Source organism: Nannobrachium achirus (assembly GCF_963921795.1).
Source record: "Nannobrachium achirus genome assembly, chromosome: 3".
Taxonomy (NCBI): Eukaryota; Metazoa; Chordata; class Actinopteri; order Myctophiformes; family Myctophidae; genus Nannobrachium; species Nannobrachium achirus.
Genome location: NC_137812.1, coordinates 7,034,738 through 7,055,627, shown reverse-complemented (window position 1 = coordinate 7,055,627; position 20,890 = coordinate 7,034,738). Strand labels below are relative to the sequence as shown.

At 47.1% G+C, this 20,890-nt stretch overlaps 3 protein-coding genes across 3 annotated transcripts; 1 reads left to right on the top strand and 2 right to left on the bottom strand.

Annotated features, from left to right (window-relative positions):
• Positions 1 to 14,585: 14,585 nt before the first annotated feature.
• LOC308281599 (coiled-coil domain-containing protein 124-like) lies at positions 14,586 to 15,275 on the bottom strand (the record flags this gene model as incomplete). The annotated part of the gene is made up of 1 exon (XM_080721825.1): positions 14,586 to 15,275. The coding sequence occupies one exon, from the start codon at positions 15,273 to 15,275 to the stop codon at positions 14,586 to 14,588; it is 690 nt and encodes a 229-aa protein (XP_080577951.1).
• A 347-nt stretch (positions 15,276 to 15,622) lies between these two features.
• Positions 15,623 to 16,615, bottom strand: LOC308281598 (nucleoporin NUP35-like; the record flags this gene model as incomplete). The annotated part of the gene is made up of 1 exon (XM_080721824.1): positions 15,623 to 16,615. The coding sequence occupies one exon, from the start codon at positions 16,613 to 16,615 to the stop codon at positions 15,623 to 15,625; it is 993 nt and encodes a 330-aa protein (XP_080577950.1).
• Positions 16,616 to 16,813: 198 nt separating this feature from the next.
• LOC308281936 (phenylalanine--tRNA ligase beta subunit-like) lies at positions 16,814 to 18,622 on the top strand (the record flags this gene model as incomplete). The annotated part of the gene is made up of 1 exon (XM_080722276.1): positions 16,814 to 18,622. The coding sequence occupies one exon, from the start codon at positions 16,814 to 16,816 to the stop codon at positions 18,620 to 18,622; it is 1,809 nt and encodes a 602-aa protein (XP_080578402.1).
• Positions 18,623 to 20,890: the final 2,268 nt, after the last annotated feature.

The window sequence follows — 20,890 nt, the reverse complement described above, 5'->3', positions numbered from 1 at the left end:
ACGTGTGTAACAAAACAGAGTGGTGATCATTTGGTGTGGGTGAAGAGAAGAAAAACATTTCATTAAAGGAGTAGTTCACCCCCAAAGTGACTTTTTTTCTATTGAACTCAAGTCTCCATGGCGTGAGTAATACATTGAAAAAATAAGTCATTTTGGGGGTGAACTACTCCTTGAATGTCAGTTTTGTGGTGTTTTGACTGGACACCCTGAGGATATTGCCAGATAGATAGACAGACAGACAGACAGACAGACAGACAGACAGACAGACAGACAGAGAATTGTAGGCCTTGCATTTATTTGACTTGGTTCCAACAGATGGCGAAAATAGCTAATCTTCAAGCTCACAATGCCTCACTGTTTGGACAAAGAGTTGAGGCGTTACATTTTGTAAAACACGGCCTTGTGAAAATAGCAGATCTACATGCTCACAACACCTCACAACGCAGGGCGGCGTGAGCATGTAGATCTGATATTTTCACAATTTCTGCCCCTAATATTTAATTTATAATTTTAAAAGTATTAAAAAGTCCTTAAATTGTCTCTTTAGAAATGTGCAGATAGCCTCTGTATACTGTTGAGTGGAAAAACAATGTTTCACATTAAGCTAAACATTTGGGACCACCCAAGATCATTTGGAGACCCCTCTAGGGGTCCCATAGTTGAACCACTGACTTATAAGGGGAGTATGGAGACCCCTCTAGGGGTCCCATAGTTGAACCACTGACTTATAAGGGGAGTATATGAGGCTGGATCCGTCTGGAACACTGCACTAGGCTCTCGCCAGCTCTGTAGCTCTCCACACTTGAACAGTTGTGTCCTTAAATTCAATTATAATAATTAACCCCTGTATATACGGGCAATAGTTTTACATGACTTTGTGTACACAGCCAATAGTTTTACATGAACATGTCTAGGCTTTAGTACTGTACTGCCTCGTATAGCCCAACAGAGCCCAGCACAGAACAGCACAGCCCACCAGAGCCCAATACAGCCCCCCAGAGCCCAACAGAGTCCAGCAAACCTAAGTCCAGCCCAGTCCTGCCGAGTAGGAGTATAGACCGGGGAAAGGGGGTAGTTAGATGACTCCACCAGGCCATTACTGTCCAGATCTGGCTTGAATAGGCCAGACCAGGGTAGACAGGACTGCACCAGACTCCACCAGGCTGCTCCAGCCAGCTCTGTAGATCCTTGCACATGCGATTAACCACTGTGTACACGGGCAATAGTTTTAAGTTTTACATGAACCCTCAGAGGGACACTGTGGGCTTATCAAGTGGTCCATGGCCGGTTCTCAAAGTGAGGTCGGGGGGCCCACAGTGTCCCTCTGAGGGGACACGGCACAGACCGTGTACACGAAGGGCAGGAGCAAGTGTTAAAGTCCCATAGAATCTATGGGAAATGTACACAGGCGTGTACAAAGTCACCAGTAGTTTTACATGAACCCTCAGAGGGACACTGTGGGCTTATCAAGTGGTCCATGGTCGGTTCTCAAAGTGAGGTCGGGGACCCTCAGAGGGACACTGTGGGCTTATCAAGTGGTCCATGGTCGGTCCTCAAAGTGAGGTCGGGGGACCCTCAGAGGGACACTGTGGGCTTATCAAGTGGTCCATGGTCGGTTCTCAAAGTGAGGTCGGGGGCCCACAGTGTCCCTCTGAGGGGACACGGCACAGACCGTGTACACGAAGGGCAGGAGCAAGTGTTCAAGTCCCATAGAATCTATGGGAAATGTACACAGGCGTGTACAAAGTCACCAGTAGTTTTACATGAACCCTCAGAGGGACACTGTGGGCTTATCAAGTGGTCCATGGTCGGTTCTCAAAGTGAGGTCGGGGGACCCTCAGAGGGACACTGTGGGCTTATCAAGTGGTCCATGGCCGGTTCTCAAAGTGAGGTCGGGGGGCCCACAATGTCCCTCTGAGGGGACACGGCACAGATTGTGTACACGAAGGGCAGGAGCAAGTGTTCAAGTCCCATAGAATCTATGGGAAATGTACACAGGCGTGTACAAAGTCACCAGTAGTTTTACATGAACCCTCAGAGGGACACTGTGGGCTTATCAAGTGGTCCATGGTCGGTTCTCAAAGTGAGGTCGGGGGACCCTCAGAGGGACACTGTGGGCTTATCAAGTGGTCCATGGTCGGTTCTCAAAGTGAGGTCGAGGGACCCTCAGAGGGACACCGTGGGCTTTTCAAGTTGTCCATGGTCGGTTCTCAAAGTGAGATCGGGGGACCCTCAGAGGGACACTGTGGGCTTATCAAGTGGTCCATGGTCGGTTCTCAAAGTGAGGTACATCCTCAAAGTCCCTCCTTCCCAAACAAAGACGAACCAACCAAGGGTGCACAAGGCAGCGGTGTGCGATGGACTAGAAATATCCATTTAAAACTATTGGTCATGTACACACAAACTAAGGCTCCTGTACACAGTGTTTGGTCTCAATTGTGTGAGCAGCTAAAGGGCAGACAACGGCCTAGAACAACCTAATGGTGCCTATTAAGACTCTAGTACACCCTTTGGCCTCGACAAGCCTGATCATCCTACTATAGCTAGTACCCCCCTCACCAACTTTGTGCTCCCACTTGATAAGCCCAGTGTCCCTCTGAGGGTCCCTCGACCTCACTTTGAGAACCGACCATGGACCACTTGATAAGCCCACAGTGTCCCTCTGAGGGTCCCCCGACCTCACTTTGAGAACTGACCATGGACCACTTGATAAGCCCACAGTGTCCCTCTGAGGGTCCCCCGACCTCACTTTGAGAACCGACCATGGACCACTTGATAAGCCCACAGTGTCCCTCTGAGGGTCCCCGACCTCACTTTGAGAACCGACCATGGACCACTTGATAAGCCCACAGTGTCCCTCTGAGGGTTCATGTAAAACTACTGGTGACTTTGTACACGCCTGTGTACATTTCCCATAGATTCTATGGGACTTGAACACTTGCTCCTGCCCTTCGTGTACACGGTCTGTGCCGTGTCCCCTCAGAGGGACACTGTGGGCCCCCCAACCTCACTTTGAGAACCGGCCATGGACCACTTGATAAGCCCACAGTGTCCCTCTGAGGGTTCATGTAAAACTTAAAACTATTGCCCGTGTACACAGTGGTTAATCGCATGTGCAAGGATCTACAGAGCTGGCTGGAGCAGCCTGGTGGAGTCTGGTGCAGTCCTGTCTACCCTGGTCTGGCCTATTCAAGCCAGATCTGGACAGTAATGGCCTGGTGGAGTCATCTAACTACCCCCTTTCCCCGGTCTATACTCCTACTCGGCAGGACTGGGCTGGACTTAGGTTTGCTGGACTCTGTTGGGCTCTGGGGGGCTGTATTGGGCTCTGGTGGGCTGTGCTGTTCTGTGCTGGGCTCTGTTGGGCTATACGAGGCAGTACAGTACTAAAGCCTAGACATGTTCATGTAAAACTATTGGCCGTGTACACAAAGTCATGTAAAACTATTGCCTGTGTACACAGTGGCTTTTTCCTTGACCTTTCGAGTTAGGAGTGTCGTAGAGACACGAGACCGGGTTTGTTGGATTCAGCGTCAAAAAGTAAGTCAGAATAAGTGTCTTTTATCCGAAAGAATGTGTAATTGTGTTGGTGGCGTGCAAATTTCGTGTCTTTTTCGCAATCATAAAGGGTTCAAAGTGTCGGAGAGACACGAAACCCATTCCATCGGATCAGGCATCCTTCAAATATGAAAAGTGTTTCCTGCGTAAAACAAACAGATTTTTTTAGATTTTTTTATTGATTTTAAGGACAAAAATCCGGGTTTCGGTGTCTTTTTCGCAATCGTAAAGGGTTCAAAGTGTCGGAGAGACACGAAACCCATTCCATCAGATCGGGCATGCTTCAAATATGAAACGTGTGTCCTGCCTGAAACAAAACATATTTTTTTGATTTTTTTATTCATTTTAAGGACAAAGGGCCTGTTTTGACGCCTAAAACGACCCTTTTCCTTGACCTTTCGAGTTAGGAGTGCCGTGTACACAGGATCTACAGAGCTGGCTGGAGCATGGAGCAGCCTGGTGGAGTCTGGTGCAGTCATCTAACTACCCCCCTTCCCTGGTCTATACTCCTATTGGGCAGGACTGGGCTGGACTTAGGTTTGCTGGAGTCTATTGGGCTCTGGTAGGCTGTATTGGGCTCTGGTGGGCCGTGTTGTGCTGTGATGGGCTCTGTTGGGCTACACGAGACAGTACAGTACTAAAGCCTGAACATGTTCATGTAAAACTATTGGCTGTGTACACAAAGTCATGTAAAACTATTGCCCGTATATACAGGGGTTAATTATTATAATTGAATTTAAGGACACAACTGTTCAAGTGTGGAGAGCTACAGAGCTGGCGAGAGCCTAGTGCAGTGTTCCAGACGGATCCAGCCTCATATACTCCCCTTATAAGTCAGTGGTTCAACTATGGGACCCCTAGAGGGGTCTCCATACTCCCCTTATAAGTCAGTGGTTCAACTATGGGACCCCTAGAGGGGTCTCCAAATGATCTTGGGTGGTCCCAAATGTTTAGCTTAATGTGAAACATTGTTTTTCCACTCAACAGTATACAGAGGCTATCTGCACATTTCTAAAGAGACAATTTAAGGACTTTTTAATACTTTTAAAATGATAAATTAAATATTAGGGGCAGAAATTGTGAAAATATCAGATCTACATGCTCACGCCGCCCTGCGTTGTGAGGTGTTGTGAGCATGTAGATCTGCTATTTTCACAAGGCCGTGTTTTACAAAATGTAACGCCTCAACTCTTTGTCCAAACAGTGAGGCATTGTGAGCTTGAAGATTAGCTATTTTCGCCATCTGTTGGAACCAAGTCAAATAAATGCAAGGCCTACAATTCTCTGTCTGTCTGTCTGTCTGTCTGTCTGTCTGTCTGTCTGTCTGTCTGTCTGTCTGTCTGTCTATCTATCTGGCAATATCCTCAGGGTGTCCAGTCAAAACACCACAAAACTGACATTCAAGGAGTAGTTCACCCCCAAAATGACTTATTTTTTCAATGTATTACTCACGCCATGGAGACTTGAGTTCAATAGAAAAAAAGTCACTTTGGGGGTGAACTACTCCTTTAATGAAATGTTTTTCTTCTCTTCACCCACACCAAATGATCACCACTCTGTTTTGTTACACACGTGTGGTTCTAAAGATGAAAGAAAAATGCAGGGCATTCACAATCCGGCTAATTAAACAACAAACAAATTGGAATTATCAGAAATATTAGTTAGTCGCACGCATACTGTACCAACAAAACACAGTAAGTCCAAATGGAAAACAAATACACTTGCACTGATCTGAAACATTCTCTCCCAGTGAACTTGACTGACCAGGGAACAAAGACAGACTGGTGCCACTCATCAAGCAGAAGCCACTGATCAAAAGAAGGCACTAATTGACCACACCTGGCTTGGTGGCCTGAGTGGTGTAGTATAGTGTGTTGACAGCAAGGCTTATGCAGGCCAACCTACTCTGTCCCTGGCATGTGCGAGGTGCTTGTAGATCTGTGAGGTGCTTGTAGATCTGCTGTATTGGGTTTTTTAACTAGTTTGAAGTGTTGGTGCCGTGCTGTGACAGCTTGAAGCAGGGATGGCTCCCCACAAACCCAATTGTGATGAAAAATATTTATGAAATAAATAAATGAAATATATATATATATATATATATATATGTATATATATATATATATATATATGTATATATATATATATGTGTGTCTGTGTGTGTGTGTGTGTGTGTGTGTGAAAGACAACTGACTTTTATGTAAACCATACTATATGGACAGTTTGTTCTGCATGTCACTATGCTGGAAAGTGTCCTAATCGGGAGATAAGCCCTGGGGGTCCCTGGAGGGGTGGAGGTTGTGGATTGGCAGGCAAGGAGTGTGTGTGCAAAGTTTGGCATTGAGTAATATGCTGGCTGTGTACACATGTTCACAGCGGCGTCAGTTCAGGAAAGGCTAAGGTATGGCAACATGACTGGTGTCTTGCAAGACACCAATCATGTTGCCATACCTTAGCAACAGGCACGATGAAAAGTACATTTAATTATTTCCCCCCTGTAGCCAAGGTATGGATAAGCCCACAGTGTCCCTCTGAGGGTCCCCCGACCTCACTTTGAGAACCACCACGGACCACTTGATAAGCCCACAGTGTCCCTCTGAAGGTTCATGTAAAACTACTGGTCGTGGACACCACCTAGGGCCTGTGTACATATGGCTCTCTGCTGCCCCCCATTAAGAAACTATAGACGGCACAGACCGTGTACACGAAGGGCAGGAGCAAGTGGTCAAGTCCCATAGAATCTATGGGAAATGTACGAAGTCGTGTACAAAGTCACCGGTTGGTCCACGAGCCATAGTTTTTTCCATTGTAGCTCCCTACAGTGTACACGACTTTGATTATTACCCTTATTATTATTACCCTAATTATTATTATTATTTTAAACTAACAATACTGTAGCCTATACAAAACAGAAAAGTCACAATTAGTTTCCAGTAAGAAGGAATTGAAACATTTAATCCTACCTGAACTCCTAAAACTCTGTGACAATCATCCTTCCAGTGTGTTAATTAGAGGAGAATGAAGGATCATTTGAGATTTCATCTGACATGGAAGTGCTTTTGACCTCAGCTCAGCAGGTATCTCAGATGACAATAGTGGAGAGAAGTGCAAAACAAAACAAACCACTGTACAAATGCAGAAGTACCTCACTGTCATCAATCCCAGGCCCTAACTGGCCCAAGAGCCTGCTTTAGTCTGATTTACACCCTACCTTCCCCTAAAACGTTAATATTAAGTCCATATATATATATATATGTTACCGGATGTTTGGGTAACTCAGGACGTTCTATGTAAGAGCGCTTGTTTTGTCGTTCACCACACACCAATCACCACCAGGTGGCGACGACAGCCCATAGAGTTATAATGCGACAGCCATTCACTAGTGAAGGCGCTGACGTCACTCGTTTGCGACTCTTTCTTTATTTACTAGCCTAGCCTAGCCTAGCCTAGCCATTAGCTCCATTGTAGTCACTTGGACAGGGCGTTTATCGTGGGCTTGCCCAGGCCTTACGGCCTGGGCATAAATATAACGATTGCATTCACCACGGCTTCGTAACTGCGGTGCTCGGGGGCGAAGAGCAGGACCAAGGTCCGCTGGCCTGCGCGCCGCTTGCAATGTCGTGGACAATCGAGCGGCTCCGTTCCGCCCCGTGCTGCACGACGAGTGCTCCGTTTCTCGACCGTCCTGTTTCTCTAACAAACCGTGACATATATATATATATATATATATATATATATATATATATATATATATAAAGGATAAAATGTCCATATACAGTATGGGCATTCCCAGATGATGCCAGGGTACCCCCTTATGCTCATATAGAGATCCCCAGGCATCAAACCCAGGCCCTAACTCGCCAAGGCCCTGCTTGGCTTTACTAATTAGCCTAACATACATTTTATGCCCATATATGGAGATCCCTGTCCCAATGTCATCAATATTAAGGACACATCTGGGAATGCCCATATTTGGTAATGCCCATATATGGGCATGTTTTGACATAACATTGTTGACTATCATGCAGGGGTCTCCATATATGGGTAAGTGGTCCGATATACATCACTGGCCAGATGGCCTAGAATTGGCACGACCTTGCCCTTTAGGGCGAAGTCGTGCCCTGTTAGGCCGTGCCCTGTTAGGCCCTGTTAGGGCAAAACAGGTCGTGCCCTGTTAGGGCAAACACACTAAAAAGGTTGAGAACCACTGCAATAGAACATAATTACTGTGTACAGTATAAACAACAGTGGAAGCAATGTGTGATGGGCTTAAAAAAGTGTGGACATTCATCCGGTTTCAAGCCGGACAGTCCGGTTTTTGACCAGCCTGTCCTCCACCCAGTGCAACCTCTGGCCGGACACCCAATTGTCCGGCATTTGTGACAATGATTGCAGTGAATGTGTGTTATTGCGACCGTCAGGTCGCAGTTACTATCAAAACCTCCACCGGCTGTCTGTCCGTCAGTCTGTCAGTCTGTCCGTCACACGTCACGTGATGACACACTTTTTCCCTACTCATATCTCCGCCACCGTTGCCCCTATCCATGCCAAACTTTGCACACACACTCCTTGGCTCATTTCTCACATGGCCCTCTTCTAGCGCCACCATGAGGCCGATTCTTGCTAAACACATTTATGGACACATCTCCTACAGATTTTGCCCTAAAATCACATAAAGCGGTACACAGTATGTCTAGTGTCATGTCATCAACATGGATCTGTCCCCATTTATTCAAACACATTAATTTTTGAACACTGCCCCTACAGATTTTGGCCTAAAATCACGCAAATTGGATGGAAAATCACAACCTCTGCCCCTGATTTCTCACATTCCCCTCTTCTAGCGCAACCATCAGGCCGATTTTTGCAAATTACATTTTTGAACACTGCTCCTACATATTTTGGCCTAAAGTCACGCAAATTGGATGGCAAATCACAACCTCTGCCCCTGATTTCTCACATGCCCCTCTTCTAGCGCCACTATCAGGGCGATTTTTGCTAAACACATTTTTGAACACTGCTCCTACAGATTTTGCCCTAAAATCACATAAAGCGGTGCACAGTATCTCTAAAGTCATGTCATCAAGATGGATCTGTCCCGTTTCCCATATTCCCTCCTGATTGGCTACCATTGCCTTCTAAAGTTTGTGTATGCGAGTCTCAGGCAGGCAGGCAGAAAGCTTATTGCCGTGAGCGTGCTTTTGGTTTTGTGCTTGATCCCAACTGTCACTCACACTGAACACTGCTTTCACGCTTATTTACATGTGTGCCATGTCCCGGTACACATGTAAACAAGCGTGAAAACAGTGTTCAGTGTGAGTGACAGGGGCGCGTATATGTTTCAAGTGGCCAGTAGTCCGAATTGCCAGTGAATGCTAACCTGCCGTTGCGGGTGAACGCTAACCTGCCGACGGCGGCCAGTAGTCCGAATCGCGGGTGAATGCTAACCTGCTGTCGCGGGTGAACGCTAACCTACCAACGCTGGTGAGCACTAACCTGGTGAATAAGTCTAAACCTTAACCTTAACCCTAAACCTAACCCTTACCCTAAGCCTAACCGGAGTACTAGGGATTCGTAACAGCGGGACATCGAAATATTGAGATTGTACTTGGTGTAAAAAGGTTGAGAACCACTGCAATAGAACATAGCTCTTTCGTGTATCATTGTCCTTGATGATGGCTGACAACATTTTATTTCACAAGATTTCTTGTTACTTAGGGGAGGCCATGGGGCTGGCTGTCATCTTTTCCCCTTGCTGACGTTAGAAAGATGCAATTCTGTGAATTGTGGTTGCCGTGAGGCGAGTCACACTTGCAAATGAATTCCTCCTTACCATTTCAATTTTCCCCATTCAAGTCAATGGGGACAATTAATGCACTAATAAATGAATGCCCGTACATGGAGATCTCTGTGTCGGTCCTTGTCCCTTTTATGCCCATATATGGACATACTGGTTGAATCTGCATTTTCCCATTTTGCTTCCATGTCAGTCTCATGTGGTCTATGACGTCAGACATCTATGATATGTCAGTCATCTCCATATTTGGGAAAAGTGAAATTTTTGTATTTTCCCATTCAATTCAATGGAGAAAATTAATTCTCAAATAAATTAATATAAATTAAACTATACAACGTCTAGTCTCTTGGCAAAATGCAATCGCACAATTCCCGATGAAGCCGGTCGATTTGACGTATGGCCCAAGTGCGTGCCACCAAAATTGTGAAAAGAAAAAAAAGAAAAAAAAAAGTTTATCTGGAAATGGATGGAATAAAGTCGGACAAGTACTATAGTCTGGCACACTAATTACTGTGTACAGTATAAACTAGGGCATTTACAAAAAAGTCGACAAGTCGACTGAGTCGACTTCATTACACAAGTCGACTCCCACCAGAGAAAGTCGAAAGTCGATGTTGAAAAAAGAAAATCCTTTGTATTTTTTTCTATCATTATGTTTTCTCCATGTGTGGGTCTGTACAGCATTCAAACAGTAGGATTGCTTATTGCCAAGGACGGAATGATCCAATATTACAGTGCTACATTACGCTCACGATGCGAGGCGTTGTGAGCATGTAGATCGGCTATTTTCACAATTTCTGCCTCTATATATTTGACAATTTGGACAATGTTTAATTTGTCATTTTAGAGGTATTAAAAAGTCCTTAAATTGTCACTTTAGAAATGTGCAGATACCCTGTACTTAAACCTTATGTTGGTTTGTTTACTGTTGAGTGAGAAAACAATGTTGCACATACGTTAATCATCTGGGGACCCCCCAAAATAATTGGGGGGTTGTGTGTGATGTGATGACATCGTCAAACGATAAAGTCGACTTCAACTCAACGTTTTACTGAGTCGAGTCGACTTGCAAAAATCACAAGTCGTTAATGCCCTAGGATAAACAACAGTGGAAGCAACGGTGTAAGAGGAAAGACAAGCCACAACAGTTCAGTTACCGTTGCTAGGAACAAAACTATCAATTACTGTGTACCATATGAAAGGAAGAAGCTGGGTATTGGTTGTGTTGTTTTGTTAACATCTCATGGTCATTTATTACAGAAGAGTTTATATTACAGGTTTATAGTGAGAAGTACAGACAGGAAGTTCCTGCAGAGGCCCCTTTTCCACTGACATGGCCCAACACCACACCACTCCACACCGCCCACTTGTGCCAGGTTTTCCACTATACTACAAGCACTTGGGTAGAGTGGTATGAAAGTGGTACTAAACGTGGTACTAAAAGGTATCCAATCCAGAGTAGGTCTGAGCTAGGCCAAACAGGGGAAAAACTTCATAATGACTGATCACTCACTGACTTTTCATTTAGACCACCGGGATATGGTTGTAATACATGATAATAGATTTTATTGTGTTATAATCACAGTTATAATCCATTAGGTGCCCTCCAGACTAGGCGCGGTTGCCGTCGGGGAGGCCGCTAGGATCAGCGGTGGCCGCACCGTGGTGAGACACAAACACACTCGCTCAGTGAGTAAACGCTGCGCGGTGTTTCACAAAGATGAACACAATCCATCTCTCACCGCCCGCGTACACATGCACAAACAAGCACGCTCGCGGGGATTTCACGGGACCGCGCCCGATCTCCTCGTCGCCCCAAAACTTCGCTACGCGGCCGAAAAAGCCGTCCGCCTCTCATTGAAAATTAATTGCTAGGAAGCGGTGACAGCGCCTAGTCTGGAGGACACCTTTTAGTGCATTATAATTAGCAGGCGTTGACACTAAGGCTTGCCCACCTGCCCCCGGCAGGTAAATTAAACCGTCGGGCAGGTGAAGTTTGCTTTCTGGTTGCCCGACCAGGCAAGTGCTCATTTGAGAGGGGACACATGAACTGTCTATAAACACAACAACAGATATCTGCCTAAACACCTGAACGTGGCCAGCGCTTTCTGTCTTCTGGTCTGTGGAATGTAAAATAAGAGCACTGTTTAACTATAATTTACTGCTGCTACACTTAAAAATCTAAAATAATTGTGAAACCATAGACATATTCAATAATAGCTATGTAGGTACAGTATGACATTTTTATCGCACAGTGAAGAAATAAATGGAGCGGTAATTAAAAGCTTACAGTACTTATTTTTATAATGGACAATTTACTTTTTGGGCAAGTGGGCATGACCTTTGGGCAAGTAGAAAATGAACTGTACTTGCCCGACGGGCAAGTGCCTCTGAGGCCTTAGTCAACCCCTGATTAGGATAGTTGTAATACAAATGTATATTGTATTATAATCACAGTTAAAAGGGTCAATTTGTTTCGATAGGGGTACTTTTGTGTAATGGAAAATGTAGATATTTTATGTGGTGTGGTGTGGTGTGGTGTGGTGTGGTGTGGTGTAGTGTAGTGTGGTGCTAAAGCTGCAGTCGAAAAGGTGCTTGTTAACAGATGGGGGTTTTCTTTCCTGTGTAGGTCAGCCGATGTGACTGTACTCCCCTGCATGAGTTAAAGTCTTGTACACTTGTCCCTGGCTGGTTAAAGAGCTAGTGATTTGCTGCCAAATATGGCTGGCAATTCGCGTCACTTTCCGAATTAAACTACAAGTCCGACCAGCAGAGCGCGCAAGTGAGTGATGATAGCTGTCTGTGGGCATGTGGGTATCACATTACTTTCTCCCCATTGGCTGGCCCCATAGCCAATACCCGAACCTCATACTCACCCCATATTTGGGGGAGCACTTGATGTGCCACATACCCACATAACCACATACAGACAGCTATCACCACCATACTTGCGCAAGTAATAAACAACCTACAGGGACAACGTAACACATTGTTATTTTTTTTAAGTCAAAACTGAAAGACAAACTACTGAGAAGTGTCACATCGAGATGCATTGTGTGCCTGTAGATCGGCTATTTTCAAATAGCTGAAAAGTATATAAGGCATTACAGCCTTATGTACCGCGACCCCAATTTCAAATAGCCGAAAGGTATATAAGGCATTACAGCCTTATATACACTACATCATTCTGTTCTCTCAAGAACAGATGTAGTGCTACACTAGGAACAAAACAGCGCTGTTTTTCCCTTTTCTTTGATGAAGGCTTGCCAGATTGATAAGGCTGAATGTTTTGTAATAACTAATATAATATATAATCTACAAAGTAGACTAACTAGTAACTAAAGTAACTTATTATTATTATTTTTTCAACTTCGACTTTCGACTTTCTTTGTTGGGAGTCGACTTGTACATTTTTTCGTTAATGCCTTAGCACACACTAGTTGACATTATTCCAAAACTTTTGGCCTCCTACTACTTCCACATTCTTTGAGTGAGAAATCTCTTTCAAACTTCAACTTGTTCAGCTTTACACAGTTATTATTGCTTGATTCCTCAGGGAAATGAATTCTGTCTTACCATTTATATTACTGCTTGAGCTGAATCGAAAGTCTGTCTAAGGAGGGATGTGTACATCCCTAGTGTCATTAAAGCCCCATTTCCACTGTAGGGCTGACCCAGAACTAGAACCAGAACTTTCCAGAACCCGTGAAGTTCCGGGACCAAGTTCTGCTTAAGTTTCCATATAACCAGACCTAAACAGGAAGGTCCCAAAAAAGAGCAGCAGCGCATGCGGTTCCTGACCATAGGTTCCCGGAACTTAAGTTTAGTTCTAACTCAGGAGCAGGACCGAAAAAAGGTTCCAGGAACCGGTCCGGGCCAGCAGGCAAGCCACAATGACCCGGCCCCCAACCCACCTAGAACAGGAGCGGAGCACGGAAAGTGCGTCTAATTCCTGACGGCCGGGCCCCATCACAGTCCAGACAGACGCAGGACAAACAGACAATGCCAGATGTAGGAGCGGTTAGCACTGCTCAAAAAGGATGGGAAAAAAAAGAAAACATATGCCAAAAGTGATGTGTGTTGTGAAATTCAAAGTATTATAGTACTGTGAAAACATCTAGCTACCTGCCTCACTGCGTGAGTGATGAGACAAAGCTTGTAGAACTGAATTTCTTGAAAACGTTTTTTTTTTCTTGCATATAATGACATGCCCAAAATAGGGACGCATGGTTTAAAGTGGTCAAGAGCTTGTGACTAAACAACATACAGTATATTGATCCACTGGAACCTATAGTTATTGCCAGACCCATGAAATGGGTAGGGCCTACATAAGCAAATGTCTGTCGGTCCGGGTTTTCTATATAAAGGGTATATATGATGATGACATGATGATGACATGCCTACAAAAGGCATGATGTCATAAATGATGATGACAGACAGGGGGTCTGGCACAACCAGGTTGACCTGGTCTAGTTTTGTTCCATTTCCTGAAAAGTAGTTTTTATAGGTACAGATTTTCACCTGACAGCAACGATATTAGTGTGAGTGTTAATCGTTACTAGTAAGTCTCCCTAATCGGGAGATAAGTGACCGCCACGTCGCATACACAAACTTTTGAAGGCAATCGTAGCGAATCAGGAGGGAATATGGGATATGGTCCATGTTGATGACATGACTTTAGAGATACTGTGTATCGCTTTGCGTGATTTTCGGCCAAAATCTGTAGGAGCGGTGTCCAAAAATGTGTTTTGCTAAAATCGGCCTGATGGTGGCGCTAAACGGGACAGATGCATGTTGATGACATGACTGTAGAGATACTGTAAATGGTAAATGGTGCATTTATATAGCGCTTTTATCCAAGGCGCTTTACATAGATTGTGCATTATTCACCCATTCACGCTCACATTCATACACCGGTGGCGGAGGAAACCATGCAAGGCACCAACCTGCTCACCGGGAGAAACTAGGGGTTCAGAGTCTTGCTCAAGGACTCTTCGACATTAACTCAGGGGAAGCCCAGATTCGAACTGGGAACCCTTTCGGGAACCCTTTGTGCTCTACTAGCGGTTTCTCTACCCCTGAGCTAATGTCTGTACCTGTGTACTGCTTTGCGTGATTTAAAGCCAAAATCTGTAGGAGCAGTGTCCAAAAATGTGTTTTGCAAAAGTCGGCCTGATGGTGGCGCTAGAGGAGGTTTTCATTTGAAATGCAGATTGGGTGGGGGGAGTGCTGCTCACTTGGTGTTGTAGTTGGCAAAACCCTGGTTGAGGGGGTTGTCTGGTGATTTCATCCATTCTTTCCGCAGCATGTTCTTGTGCTGCGCCAGTCTCATGCCAGGGTTCTCCGTCTTCACGCGGGGCATGTTGGCCTCCTCATAGGCGGCGTAGGCCGCCTTCATCCTGCGCTCCGGGTGCCGGTCCAGCTCTTCAGGACCCGCGCCGAGGACGGCGATGGCGTCCTCTATGGATCTGGCTTCCACGGAGCCCTCGTCGGGGACGATGCGGTTGACGTTCTCTTCCAGAGGGAGCGACAGGTGGCTTAATGGCTCTTCCCGTTTGCGCTCTGTCCTCGTCTCCTGCTGCTCCTGCTGCTGCTGCTGTTCGGGACGTAGCGTCTCCTCGATCTGGGCCCGGGTCACTCTACCTCCGGCGGGAACGTCCCTCGCGCGTTTGCCCCAGAGCCCGGCACTCTCCTGGTCCAGGAGTTTCTGGTTCTCCTTCTTCCTCTCCAAGGCCTCGACCCTCCTCTTCTCCCTGTCGTCCTTCCTCTGCTCCTTCCTCAGGACGTGCTTGTCGTTCTCCTGCCACAGAGCGTCCTCTAACTCCTGCTTCTTGTGGGTGTCGGCCACCACCTTCGCATCGGCCTTGCGGGCCTTGGCTGCGGCTGACTTAGAGTTCTCACCCTGGAACTTCTTAGGGCGCATCCTTTTTGGCTCTTTTCAGCTGAATTACAAAATTAATTGTTTCTTTGAAGACACAATCTGCCAAACTCTCCTTTTGAGACAGCCCTATGACGCATCTATGACATAATGGCATGTTGATGTCATAATGGGGTCATATTTTCTTGCCAACCTCCCCTTTTGAGACAGCCCTATGACGTATCTATGACATCATGGCATCTTGATGTCATAATGGGGTCATATTTTCTTGCCAACCTCCCCTTTTGAGACAGCCCTATGACGTTATCTATGAGATAATGGAATGGTGATGTCATATCTTCTTTCTGTCCTTCTGTTCACAGCACATCTGCGACCCATTCAGAGCTTGTAGGTCAGCTATTCCTTGGGGAATTCCATGCCTCAATTCTCCCCTGTACAAAACCCATAACACCCATGATACACTGGCCGATCTTAAACAGTGCATCCTCGGTTGCCTGCCGCGAAGGGACGCACGCCACCGCCATGGAGAGCATGCTGCCTTCATTCCGTGGCGTCTGTCCGTCTGTCGTCAGCATCCCGCCGCTTACTGCGGTGAGCCGCCTCATGGAGGAATGAGCGGTTCCTCCACGAGGAAGGGCAGTAGCGGGAGAGAGTGGAGGAGATCGGGAGAGGAGAGGAGCAGGAGAGGGAGGGCTGCTGCCGGAGGAAGGCACTGCCCCCCCTGAAGCCTCCATCACACTCTTGTCGATGCAGGGCTTGACTCCTACCATGATAGACCCTCCGAACACCTTTCCGTCTTTGGACCGAGCCGTCCCGGCCTGGAGCACAGACTGGTAGTGCAGGTGCATCCAGTTGCCTTGGTTAGACACGGTGTGATGGACGATGCCCCCGTACTGAGCGAACCGCTCCAAGATGTAGGCCGCGGATTCCGGCGTGAACCCATACACGGTGACCCAGGTCGGGTCCAGCTGGTCGTCGGAGCACAGGGCCTCCCCCTGGCTGTAGAATGGATCGACCTGAGCGGGTGAAATCCCCTGTCCACCCGAACCACTGTAGATGCTGGACAACGCTTCTAGGGGCGAGGATGGCCGGTGTCTCTGCCGTGTAGACAGGAAGGAGAAAGGCCGCTTGTTTGCCGTGGAGGTCAGGTAATCCAGGTCGTCGTAGATGCTGCGGACGGGTGGAGCTCCACTCTTGTCTTTGGGGACACGGTCGACTGGCTTGGGGGTGAGCTGAAAGCTCCTGTGTTGTTCAGGGGTGGGCGTGGACCGGCTGAAGGCTCGCGGTTGGGGGCTAGCGGGGGCAGGCGGGTCCCCCAACAGAAAACCAGGCAGGAACTGTACGCCATGTCCGGGGGGTTTGGGGGAGATGGAGCCCCGGGCCATCGGATCAGAATACGTTTTTGTATCCATGTATAATCCGTCGGTAGATCTGCGTGCTTCAGTTTGACGGTGAAATAATGACTTGGGATGTTATATTACCTGGTCAAAACTCATGAACACCCTGTTTGGTGATGTCACGCTGATGTCACACACAGTATATATTGTAATTCAATCAGAGTGACCAGGACAATAACAGCAGAAATGCCAGTTGTCAGTGTAAGAAGGGATCTTTTGTTAGAGGCGTTGGGCAGAAGCACATGTACAGATGAGGAGTTTGATGAGCTGTGCTTTGAGTTTGGCCTGGAGCTGGATGAAGTCACCTCTGAGAAGGAGTCAATAAGCCGCGAACAGGGCGCATCCAAGGCATCGGGTGCGTCTGATGACATACTGTACAAGATCGATGTGCCAGCTAACCGCTATGACCTGCTGTGCATGGAGGGCCTTGTCCGTGGACTGAAGGTCTTCAAGGACGGGATGGAGGCCCCTCGCTACAGGCGCGTAAGCCCAGCCAACGGGCAGCCCCCCCAGAGGCTGATCATCTCTCAGGAGGTGGCAGCGGTGAGACCCCACGCAGTGGCAGCTGTGTTAAGGGACATTTCCTTCACCAAGGAGCGATATGACAGCTTCATCGAGCTGCAGGAGAAACTCCACCAGAACATCTGCAGGAAAAGAGCATTGGTTGCCATTGGAACGCACGACCTTGACACCATCTCAGGCCCCTTCACCTTCACAGCGAAACCCCCCGGAGACATCCGCTTCAGACCCCTCAACCAGGCCAAAGAGTACACCGCTACTGAACTCATGAGCCTCTATAAGACGGACAGCTACTTGAAGCAATACCTTCACATCATCGAAGACAAACCCGTGTACCCGGTCATCTACGACAGCAACGGCGTTGTCCTGTCCATGCCTCCCATTATCAACGGGCACCACTCCCGAATCTCCCTCCAGACCCAGAACGTCTTCATCGAGTGCACGGCCACGGACCTCACCAAGGCGAAGATCGTTCTGGACATAATGGTGACCATGTTCAGCGAGTACTGTAAAGAGCCTTTCACGGTAGAGGAGGCAGAGGTGGAGTACAAAGCCGAGGCGGTGTACCCGGATGGGGTTGGCGCACCCAGACCCTGCAAGTACCCAGAGCTGGCTTACAGGAAGGAGAGACTGCACAGTGACTACATCAACCACAAGGTTGGCATCAGTGAACCTACGGAGCGCATTGCCCAGCTCCTGACCAGTATGTGCCTGAGATCCCAGGTCACGGGGGACAGGGGCGACGAAATTGAGGTGGAGATTCCGCCCACGCGTCACGACGTCATCCACGCCTGCGACATCATGGAGGACGCCGCCACGGCCTACGGCTTCAACAACATTGCGCGCACCACGCCGCGCACCTACACCGTAGCCAATCAGTTTCCTCTCAATAAGCTGACGGAGCTGCTGAGGCAGGACCTGGCTGCCGCCGGGTACACGGAGGCCCTAACCTTCGCCCTGTGCTCCCGAGAAGACATAGCGGACAAGCTCGGCAAGACGATCTCCGAGACCATGGCTGTTCACATCGCCAACCCCAAGACGGACGAGTTTCAGGTGGCACGCACCACCCTGCTCCCTGGCATACTGAAGACCGCGGCAGCCAACAAGCATCTGCCTCTACCGCTCAAGTTGTTCGAGATCTCCGACGTGGTGCTCAAGGATGGGAGCAAAGACGTAGGGGCCAGAAACAGCCGGCGTCTGTGCGCCGTCTACTACAACAAGAGCTCGGGCTTCGAGCTGATTCATGGCCTGCTGGACCGCGTCATGCAGCTGTTGGAGGTGAAGTGGGCGCGCGGGGAAGGCTACCACATCCAGGCCGTAGACAATCCCACCTTTTTTCCCGGCCGCTGTGCAGAGATCTTTGTGCGCGGGAAGAGCATAGGATTCCTCGGGGTCCTCCATCCTGACGTCATCACCCGCTTTGAGCTGACCAAGCCCTGCTCCGCCCTGGAGATAGATATTGAGCCCTTCCTGTGATGTCACTTTCCTTAAACTCCAGCCATTAAATGTGTGGTTCTCTCTGTCCAGAGAGAAAAATAAATTTAAAGGGGCCACACCATGCTTTTAAAAATATATTATTGTAGAGTTAGGAAACAGCGAGACAGTAGACGTAGGTGCAGTGGAGGTAGTTTACTTAACTCCACATAAACTTGTACCATGTACATACACTGTGTGCATCAAGCTAGCAACGGCACATCATAACAACCACAAAACCATTAACCCGGAAACGGAAGCCCAGAGACTAACTAACCCCCCAGCCCTTAAAGGCACAGTAACTCTTTGGTGAATGTCTCTCACAGTCTGTATATGTGGGTCACCACAATATTTTATATAAATATTGGTCCATAATACGGTTTTATACAGGTTTTAGCCCAAAAAAACACTCGGATATTGAAATGTCATGTTCTGTCTGTCTCTAATTCCAAGCCGTTTCAGATGCAATACCAAAATGCCCTTTGTTGGCAACGGGGCGCTGTCTTTGGGTCTAAAATTGGAACGATACAATGTATTGTTCCAATTTTAGCATGGCACCATGTTAATCTTCCCTGTATCGTTCCAATTTTAGCCGTTCCACTTTAGCCCACCCACCCTATCCACTTTAGCCCGCCCACCCCATATAGTCTCAATAGAATTCACCCCAAAATACCCCCCCTTCTCTTCAGTTGCCAGGAAACTGAAGTGGAGGGGTGGTACTATGGAAATGGACCCTGGTGTGACATAACACCAGTCCCGTTTTCAGGTGAAAACCATTCGGACACACCCACTCTGAAAATCACAGAAATGAAAACCAAGGCTTAGAGTTAATGAATTGTATTTTTTTGGGATGGAAACATACACTGGGAATAATAAAATACATGACAAACTGCCCTTTCCAGACCATGAATGCAGTTTTTACTATGGTGAAAGAAATGCAAATGCCCTCTTTTCATGGCATACCTGAAGTCAGCATTCAATAGAATTGCCTTGTCCAAACTCTCCTGAACTTGAATGCAGCATCTCATGTTGAAAGAAATGCCCTCTCTGTGTAGAGATCCATGCCATTAAGCCACATCTCCAGTATTGACTTGATTATGCTCAGTTCAGTGTGGTTTCACACTGCGCTGCGGCGCTGCGACGCGCTGTGAGCTTGGAGGTCTGCTATTTTAGGTGCTTCCACCATAAGGCCCTTTTGGAAATTTCAGCCCCTGCCTCTCTGCCAGATGCACCGCTCAAAAATAAAGGATTAATGATTTACTTAATAATGTCAAAAAGACAGGGTCTAATAGTGGTTTAGATTTTAAAAAGATTAATGATTGCATTACTTAATAATAATAAAAAAAGGCGATCTAACGGTCATGTGGAGCCAAGTGGAACTTGAGCATGTCAGTCATCTACCTACGCACACGCGCGCGCACGCACACACACACTCATGCACACACTCACGCACACACGCACGCACGCACGCACACTACTCTGGTTTCTGGGGACTGTAGCTACGGCGAAATATAATTAGTGTGGTTTCCCCTGCTTGTCTGAATATTCCATCCGATCCATCCATCGTCCAGGGCCTCATACATACACTTTTTTTTTGCGGTGTTATACTCCTCCCAGTTTTTGCGGAACGCACTTGGGCCATACCTGTATGTCAAATCGACTGGCTTCATCGGGAATCGATTCCTTGCATTTTGCTAAGAGATACGTTATATAGTTTAATTTATATAAATGTATTTGTGAATACATTTTCTCTATTGACTTTACACTTTAAACTGACTCTATAAACCTTTCCCAAATATGGAGATGACTGACATCATAGACCACAAGAGACTGACACAGTATGACCATATAGGGGCATTCCAACTAAGATATGGATGAAATCAGGGATCTCCATATATGGGCATAAAGGGGACAAGGACAACAGCCATTATACTATACTAGAAGCTGGGCCGCCCTTCGGGCGGCCCAGCGTCTAGTCGGCGACCTGGCCAACTCGGAACAATGTAAATAGGGAATGAATGCCCCGCCCTTTAATGCAAACCCCATTATACCTGTTTTCATAGGACCCGTTTTGACCATCTGTCTGCCTGTGTCCATTTATGCCCATATATGGAGATATCTGTATCTGTCTGTCGGCGTCCATTTTATGTCCATATATGGAGATCACTGCAGTTATAGTTCTGGGTCCATTTTATGCCCATATATGGAGATATCTGTCTATCTGCGTCCATTTTATGCCCATATATGGAGTATCTGTCTGTGCCTCCAACT